We start from the raw sequence: 8,960 nt of genomic DNA, 5'->3' as shown, positions 1-8,960 counted from the left end.
GATTCTCTAATTCCATTTCAGGTGGTTCACTTCCTAACACAGTCCCAAAACCTAGATATAGACCAGGTCCCATGAAACAGAGCATAAGCCCACATGTATCCATAAATTAGGGCAAAATATATACCTGAAAGCAAAAGTACACAACAGTCTGCGGTGAGTCAGTATAAAGTTCATAATGAAATAGTATCTAATTAGACTGAGATACTCTCCTCACCTACTTCCTATTACACTTCCCTTACTCACTCCAAAGCTAACTTTATCAAAGCAAGGGCTGCAAAAGCTGAATAAAGGCAAGAGACTGGCATACTTTAACGATGACTCTTTTTTTTTTTTTAAACATTATTTTATTTGTTTTATTTTTATTTTTTTAAAAGATTTTATTTATTTATGAGAAAGATTGGAGGAGAGAGAAAGAACCAGACATCACTCTGGCACATGTGCTGCCAGGGAGTGAACTCAGGACCTCATGCTTGAGAGTCCAAAGCCTTATCACTGCGCCACCTCCCAGAACACATATTTGTTTTATTTTAACAAAAGAAAGGTACAGAGAGAAAAAGAGAGAATAGAGCACTGCTTAGCTCTGGTTTATAGTGGTATGAAGGACTGAATCTTGGTGCCTCAGGAATGGCCACCCATTAGCTTGGGCCTTATTCGGGGAGTCCTGAGATCCCCAGACATGATGGGCTTAGACCTTGAATAAATCCCTCTCTCTAATATTACCAGTCATCTCTATCAGGAACAACACAAAAGACACCTTTGTGGACCCCCCCATAGTACCTTGCCCTCAACTTGGATCAACAACGGTAGAGAATGTTCCATCCTCTGAAGCATAGACTCCACCCGAGGAAGATGGGTACTGAAACCGGGGCAGCTTGGAACGTTCCTACTCATGACCACAGAATGTGAGCTCAGATCTACAGGGATGCAGAGGTCACATAGCCTTTCAAGCTGAATATGGGTCCCAGATCAGATAAAATAAATGGGGCTTACAGTCAACAATATTTATATACCTTTCCCATATTTGGGAGCTACTCTATTCCCTGATCCAGCTTTCTTGTCCTTTTTCCTGCCATGAAACCATCTCCCCAGACAATAACTTAGATCCACTTGCATATCAAATTTCAGGCTCAGGGAAAAGAAAAAAAAAACAACTAGTATAGTCACAGGCCCTTTGGAATATAACTAAAAGATGCTTACTAGCTATCTACAAAACAGAGGACCCCCCCCCCAAATCTTCATCTGTACTATCCCAGCCTTTAGGTTCATGATTAGTTAACAACTTGTTTGGCTTTATATGTTAAACTCTCTTTTCAGCCACCAGGCTCCAGATGGTAGCATGATGCCAAACAGACTTCCCTGGGCAGACAACTCCACCAACGTGTCCTGGAGCCCCGCTTCCCGAGAGCCCCACCCCACTAAGGAAAGGGAGAGACAGGTTGGGAGTATGGATCAACCTGTCAATGGCCATGTCCTATGGGGAAGCAATTACAGAAGCCAGACCTTCAACCTTCTGCATCCCATAATGATCCTAGGTCCATACTCCCAGAGGGTTAAAGAATAGGAAAGCTATCAGGGGAGGGGATGAGATGCGGATTTCTGGTGGTGGGAATTGTGTGGAGCTGTATCCCTCTTATCCTATGGTTTTGTCAATGTTTCCTTTTTATAAATAAAAATTAAAATAAAAGAAAATTTAAAACGTTGAAGACCTATTACATTGAAAACAAGTCCACAACCTGCTCTTACATTTGATTTAAAAACTACCCTGCTGGTTTCTCTTCTCAGTTACAGACTTACTTCCCTGAAGAAACTCTCTAGTCTTCTCGAAAAGCCTGGTAGAAGTAGGTTATTGCAACCATGTTCACTACCTGCCCCACAGATGACAGCCTAGCCACTGGCTGTCAAAATGTGGCCTATGGGGAGGGACATTCCAGACAGAACCTGGCTTCTATAGACTAGGGCTTTCGGGACAGCTACTTGAGATCAGTTTCTTTCTTTCTTTCTTTCTTTCTTCCTTCCTTTCTGTTTTTTTTTTTTTTCCTTTTTCTCTCCTCCTCCTCCTCCTTCTTTTCCTTCTCCTAAACGGACAGCCCAATGCTCTTTTCCCTGTTCTGGCTGAGTTGTTAGCTTCAGCCTGGCGGGGACACCTGCCAGGTACCTGGCTCCCTGAGCACCGCCCAAACTGGTCGGGCCAGTCTGCCCCGTGGCTGTTTCTGCCAGGACTTGTCCTTGTGTGTGCATATGTGTGTGTGTTAGAGACCCACCCTTCTCCCTAGCAACCCAGGTAGATGCAAGGTGGCTGCGGACACCATCAAGCTGGCAGTCAGGCCAGATAGGTGGAGTTGAATTAACCTAACCTGGAATTTCAACTTGGCCTGCACAACAGGTGAGAGAGGAAAAAAAAAAAAAAAGCAGCAGTGAGAATGGGCAGTTTGGCAACTTGAAAATCATCTTGTGCTGTGCCCCGAACCTGGAAAATAGCCCAGCGGTCACTTTTCAGTGTCAGCGCCAGGTTTTAGGGCTCGGTGGTGGCACAGCTCACTGGGAGGTTGCGGAAGCCGCTCCTGCACGCTGCCCTCCCCGGTTACCCTCACAGAGGCGCCCGTTCCCCCTCCTTTGGGAGACAGGGCGGGGGGGATAGGATTAGTCTTTGTTTTCGACGGAAAAAGAGTCGAGCGCGGCGCGGGGGAGACTGGCGATGGCAGGGCCCTGGGGTCCGCTTGGGCAGGGCGTTGGACCGTGACCCGAGCTGGGGTGCCCCGCCACCGGCCCGAGGCCCCTAGCCCCAGGTGCTCCCTCTTTGCCCACCAGGCTGACTCGGTACGCAAACGCGCGATGTCCCTCATTGTCCTGTCTCCGAATGAGCGAGCGACAGCCTGCAGAGGGAGGCCGGCCGGGACCGCAGCTCGGGGCTGCTGGGGACGCGGGGGCCCGTCCCAGCCCTCTCAGAACCGCAGGGAGTGGCAGGAAGTGGGGGACACCGAGGTCGGCTCGGCGAGGGCCTGGGCCGGGAGCACCGCGCGCCCCACCCCGCGTGGCCCGCTCGGCTCGCCCGGGCTGCAGAAGCGCCGAAGGGCTGGGGCGCCACCCGAGGGGGCCGGCGGGGTCGAAGGCCGGCGGCCGGCCGGGGAGGAAGCGCCCTGCAGGTGCAAAGGCTGGGCGGTCGGGCCCTGCCCTCACCCCCTCGCGGGGCCTCCCCGGGCCGCCCGCGCCGCCCCCTCCCTCTCGGCGGGAACTCCCCCCCTCGCGCGGCCCCGGGCCCGGCGGAGGGGGCGGAGGGGGCGGCGGCGGGGCGGCGGGGCTCGGCGGGGCCGCACGTGCGCGCCCTCCCGGGCGGGGGAGTCCCCGGGCGAGCACGTGCCGCGGCGCGCGGGGGGCGGGGAGTCCCGCGGACGCCTTCATTGCTGCTGCTGCTGCCGCCGCGGCCGCCGCTGCCTCTTCCTTCCTCCTGCGCCGTCCCCTCCTCGGCCCGGGCGGGGGGCTCTGCGCGCTGAGCTCGGCGGGGCCCGGCGCTCCGGGGGGCGCGCGCTCCAGGCGGCGGCGGCGGCGGCCGCGACGGTGGTGGTGGCGGCGGCGCGGGCCGGGAAACTTTGCCCCTTTGTGCGCTCCGCCCCGGAGGCGGCGGGCAGGTCGGTGCAGTCGGTGCCTTTCCGGCTCCGGGGTGGGGGAGGGGCGGCGGGGAGGTGGGGGCGGCCCGGCGGGGAGGGGAGGGGAGGGTCTGGGGGCTGACCCGGGGGGCCGCTACTTTGTTGCGGGGGACGGGGCGGGGGTGCTGCGGCGCACGGTGTGGCGGGGGTGGCGGGGCGGGGCAGGGGCTGCGGGCAGCGGGAGCCTAGCGGCCGAGGCCCCAGAACAAAGGAGGCTGAGCGGCGGCGCGCGCGCGGCCCGGCCCGCGGCTGGAGCGCGCCCCCTCCCCGCGCCCCCTCGGCGGAGCGGGCCGCCCTCCCCCATCTGGCCGGCCGGCGCGGACTGCCCCGGGCGCGCACCCACTCCGGGCCACTTCCGTGCCAGGGCCGCCCGGGAGCCCCGCCGAGTGAAGCTTTCAGCAAACTTTGCATTGAAAGCTCTGCTCCCTTGGGTAGGACCAGGCGACCTCCAGTGAGAGAGAGAGAGAGAGAGAGAGGTTGTGTGTGTGAGAGAGAGAGTGAGAGAGAGAGAGAGAATGAATTCTGGTGAAACTCTTCCCAAGCCCGTGGGGGTGGGGCAGGGGACAACTTTCTAGAAACCTCACCTCTTATAAATTTGTTATCCAGACCTCCTCTGCACCCCACTGCACTCCAGGCCCTAGATAGGGAGCTGGAGCCCCATATGCGCCTCTGAGCTAACGCCTTCACCACCACCCCCAATTTCCTCTTTTCCCAGAGGGAGGAAGAGGTGACATGTGAAAGTTGTCCCAGAACCTCCAGTGATGTGCTTCCCCTTTCTGTCTCTTTTTCAGGCAGCACTGCCTTCACAGTCATCCTGACCCCAGAGGAGAAGTAACCAGGAACCCCTCACTCTGCCCTGCTCCCACCACACTGTACCTTTCTGCTCACCTCATGCCTGGGTCCAGGGTGGGTGAGGGTGAAGAACCCACCCAGCCAAGATGATCCTTTCCCTGGGGACTTCGGTTGTTCTCCTCCACATCCTGGGCCCCTGCAGGTGGGAGAGTGACCCACTGAGCCCTGTCAGATTGCTGCAGAGGAGGTGAAGAGGGGTTGAGAAGAAGCGCCCATATCGGAGACTGAGGCTCCTTGCTTTCACCCTGGTAGACTAGTGATTGTGTTAGAAGGACTTGTTGGTGGCCTTGCTAGGCAGGCAGACAGCTGGAGTGTGGCTCAGCCCCTGCACCTATGCCCTCAACCCTGCCAGCATCATGAGCCAATTTCAGGTGCCCCTGGCAGTTCAGCCAGACCTGCCAGGTCTTTATGAATTCCCTCAGGGCCAGGTGCTGGTAGGGGGCTTCCAGGGAACTGGGCTCCCAGTGACTGGAAGTGAACCCCAACTCCGAGGGGGTGGAGATGGGCGCAAGAAACGGAAACGGTGCGGTAGTTGTGAGCCCTGCCGCCGACTAGAGAACTGTGGGGCTTGCACCAGCTGTACCAACCGAAGAACACACCAGATCTGCAAACTGCGCAAGTGTGAGGTGCTCAAGAAAAAAGTGGGGCTTCTCAAGGAGGTAAGCTGGTCCTTGCTTGGTTACCTTGCCCCTTCATTGAGGGTTCTTTATTCACTGGAGTCTTAAGATAGTGAAACCATTCTCCCATTCTGACCCTCTGAGTCCAACTTTAAGGGGGACCACGAATTAGTATAGCTGTTGGAAGTTGACTTGAGTGCCTCTGCTGGACCGAGAATTTGTAGAAGTAACTGTGAGCACAGAGGACTCTGTGCTGCACTGTCATCTCTTATGTCTGTGTTTGACACAGCAGAGTGATGTCTAGCTTTAGCTCTCTTGTCCTTCTTGGGCCCTCCGATGTATGTTATGCTGTACTTCAAGGTCACACCCCCCATGCATGGGTGGCATGGAAGGGGGATAGTGGTGTCAGAAAAGCGATGGAATTGATTGATTTGGAGTGACAGGGTAGCTTTAGGCTGCCTTGATGGAGTGGGATGCTTCTTTGCCTAAAGCTTTTCTTGGGCACCATTGTTTTCCAAAGAAAGACTGCAGCAGAGCCAGCTGAAATGATTTGGGAGATAATGAAAAATTGGTGACTTGGATCCGATACTAGGCTGAGTACTTTCGCAGTCAAAGGCAATTTTTTGTCTCTATGTTCTCAGGACTTGACTCAGTTCCTTGGTGTGTTATAAGTGCTCTTTTATGAATGAATGATGTGCTTTTGAGACACTGTGAACCCCAGGGAAGAGTACTTGTGCCATTTGGAGAAGGATGAGTAGACAGTGGAAGGAGGAGTTGGGAGAAGAACTGGGGAGGAGGGGAGAAATGGGGGGGGGGTGGCACGGCTGCGAGGTGGTGACCCTGCATTGGCCATCATTCCTTTCCAGTTTGGTGACGGGCTGCCGGCATGAGGTTGGTGGCAGCCGCGACAGCAGAGTTGGCAGGAGTAGGAACAAGCGAAGTTGAGCAGCATGGGAGGAGCAATGTAGCGGCTAAGGTCACTCCAGGCAGCGGGACTGGCGCTGGACAGAGACCGAGGCCTGCGCTGTCTGTGGGAGTCCCCGGCTTTGCCACTGATTTGTCTACAGACTCAGACAACTCGGGCCCCCTCTCTAGGCCTGTCTCCTGTCTCCTTGGGGAAATGGAGGGGTTGTACTTGATGGCCTTTAAAGCCCTTTCCAGCTGAGCTGGGAGCACGGGCTGTGCTTCTGAAGGCACCTGTGGCTTCCATGGGCTGGTGGTGGCTTATGCTTGGGATTTCCTAGACCACTAGTGCAGAGCTGTGCAGAGATCATGGTGGGGCTGTGGTCCCTTGGCTGGAGAGAACAATCCAAATATTGTGGGCAAGGGAAGTGGGTGTTGCTGGGTTCTGTCCCTTCTCACCTTCTCTTGTCCTCTCCCTATGGAAGTTGCATATTCCGGTCCAGCGACCACAGACTTGGTGCCCTGTTTCCCTTGCCTCTGGTTAAAGCAGACATCTGGATCGTATTTGCAGCTCTGTACCTTAGGCTGGGAGATAGTGTCCAGCCCCTTCATCCTTCTAGTGTTGGGAGTGGGCATCCTGCTGGGCCAGGATGGGTCATTTCTGAAAGGAATGCATGAAACTTATGAATTGGGGAACTGCCCAGTCTACTTTATAAAGCTTAATTTCTTTATTTTCTCCCCCTATTTTCCCCAAGGGATGGGGGTGGGAGGAGGCCTCAACTTTGTGGGCTGGATCTTTCTGGAACCAGTGGTCGGTCCCTGTGAACTGTGTTGGAGCTCTTTCAGCAGTAGTGAGGCATACCTGCATGGGGAGGGCTGGGAAAGAGGCCAAGGTCCTGTCATCCTTGTGTGTGAGCTGCCAGTCTGAACTGCTGGGTGGTCATGGTTAGGATAATGGGGATCTGGCTTGACTGGGTTGAGCGATGTCTGCATCCCTGTGGACCTTGGCATGGCTTGCCGCCCCTTTAGGCCCTCAGGGTCAGGGGAAATGCACCTGGTGGCCTGCAGTGTTCAGGGAAAGAGGGTCCACGTGATGGTGTGTAGATAAGTGCTGGCTCACAACAAGTCTCCCATTTTCTGGAGAAACAATGGGAAGGGGGAAGGGGACAATGAAGTGAGGGTTTTTTTTTTTTTTTAAATGGTTAGGAGAGAAGATGAAAGAACCAGAGTATTACTCTGGCACATGCAAGGTTGGGGATCCAACTTGGGACCTAATGCTTACAAGTTCCATGCTTCATCCAGCCTTCCAGGTTATAAATAGGCTTTTTTCTCTTTTTCTTCTTTCTTCTTTCTTTCTTTCATTTTATCTTTTCTTTCTTTACTCCTTTCTTCTTTTTTTTTTTTTTTACTGGAGTACTGCTCAGCTCTTGCTTATGGTAGTTTGAGGGGCTGAATCTGGGACTTTGGAGCCTCAGGCATGAGAGTCTCTTTGCTTAACCATTATGCTATCTATCCCATCCTGAAGTGAGATTTTTTTTTCTTTCTTGAGGTTATCTTCCTTCAACTTAAAGAACAGTGCAGTATAGTGAAGGTAGAGTCTTCTACATCTTGTTATTTAAAACATGTCTGCTTTTATGGAATGAAGGTGTTGATAGAAGAAGGAAAACCTTTTTTTTTAAAAGTCTTGGTAAAATACAAAATAATTAGTGTCTGCCTCTATTATTATTATTATTATTATTATTATACAAAACTGGTCTGTACAGGCTGGAAGCCTGGGAACCACTGTCCAGGCTACGCTATATTTAATGAGTGCATCTCTGGCAGAATTGACACACCCGAGAGACTGCCTATGCAAAGGAGCCCTGAGAACCAACCCAGCTTTTACCAGCCCCCAGGGGACTGCTGGGACCTTAACTATCAGATCTGAGAAGCCACAAAGCTAAGGGAACTTGTCCTAGGATTCGGAAGGTCAGGAAAAGGGGGCACAGTTCTGGTGCCTGACTTTTCTTTGTTTTCTTGCTCAGAGCTGTAGAAACTGATCCTGACGGTGGAGCCAGATGAGCTTTGTAGGAGCCTTTAGGGAACCAGTCCATCTCCTTGGCATCCCTGCTGCCTGGTGTTTCCACCTCTGGGCACCCTTCCTATGCCTCTCCTATCTCCACCTCTGCTAGCCTCGCATGGAATAGGGGTTGTTCCTTTGAGCTCTGTGCCTGTGGCTTTGTAGCTTCCTGCAAGGGAAAGCATTGCCTTGGATGTCCCATCTTTTCCACTCACTTCTTGATCTTCATCCAGTGGAGGTACCAGTGCTGTAAAACCCTTTTCAGGAAAACTAGTGGAGTTAAAAAAAGAAAAAAGATTTTCTTTAAAGAGATGGGGTGAGGGTAAGGATGGGGGGGCTGGAGGGAGAGAGAGCATCACTCTGTCATATGCTGTGTTGGAGATCAGACTCAGTACCTCATGCTTGAAAGTCTAGTGCTCTAGCCACTGTGAAGTTGAGTTTTTTTTAAAAAATATATTTATTTATTCCCTTTTGTTGCCCCTGTTGTTTTATTGTTGTAGTTGTTGTTGTTATTGATGTTGTCGTCGTTGGTGGATAGGACAGCGAGAAATCGAGAGAAGAGGGGAAGATGGAGAGGGGGAGAGAAAGAGAGACACCTGCAGACCTGCAGGTGGGGAGCGGGGCCTCAAACTGAGATCCTTACGTCGGTCCTTGCGCTGAAGTTGAGCATTTTAAGGCTAGAGATAGCTATTAGGGACCTTGCTCGAGTACCCAGGCTCCGCTGCCAGCAAAGAGGCTGGCAAACTCCTCCCTCCCTCCTTTTGCCTGGCCCCACAATTCTCCTATGAGTAAGCCAGAGGAGGTCTTGAGATAAACAATTCATACTACGTCTTTAAAATTAGAACTCAGATACTAATGTGTACTTGCATGTTTAAAGATAAAGTC

At 53.1% G+C, this 8,960-nt stretch overlaps 1 protein-coding gene across 5 annotated transcripts in view; it reads left to right on the top strand.

The window, feature by feature from the left end:
* Positions 1-2,279: 2,279 nt before the first annotated feature.
* The window catches only part of TET3 (tet methylcytosine dioxygenase 3), a 148,560-nt gene continuing 141,879 nt past the window's right edge, over positions 2,280-8,960 (top strand). The window contains exons 1-2 of one of the 5 annotated variants that reach the window (XM_060187055.1): positions 2,280-2,383; positions 4,436-5,155. In XM_060187055.1, coding sequence (XP_060043038.1) covers positions 4,853-5,155 — 303 coding nt within the window. In that variant the 5' untranslated portion in view covers positions 2,280-2,383; positions 4,436-4,852. Of the gene's footprint in view, positions 2,384-2,617; positions 2,818-3,469; positions 3,627-3,820; positions 4,076-4,435; positions 5,156-8,960 lie in introns of those variants that run through there. The other 4 variants (XM_060187053.1, XM_060187056.1, XM_060187052.1 and 1 more) reach the window with 4 other exon arrangements.

The sequence above is a fragment of the Erinaceus europaeus genome, chromosome 3, assembly GCF_950295315.1.
Source record: "Erinaceus europaeus chromosome 3, mEriEur2.1, whole genome shotgun sequence".
NCBI classification, from domain to species: Eukaryota; Metazoa; Chordata; class Mammalia; order Eulipotyphla; family Erinaceidae; genus Erinaceus; species Erinaceus europaeus.
The sequence above is the reverse complement of the archived record's forward strand: the minus strand, read 5'-3'. Positions and strand labels throughout refer to the sequence as shown.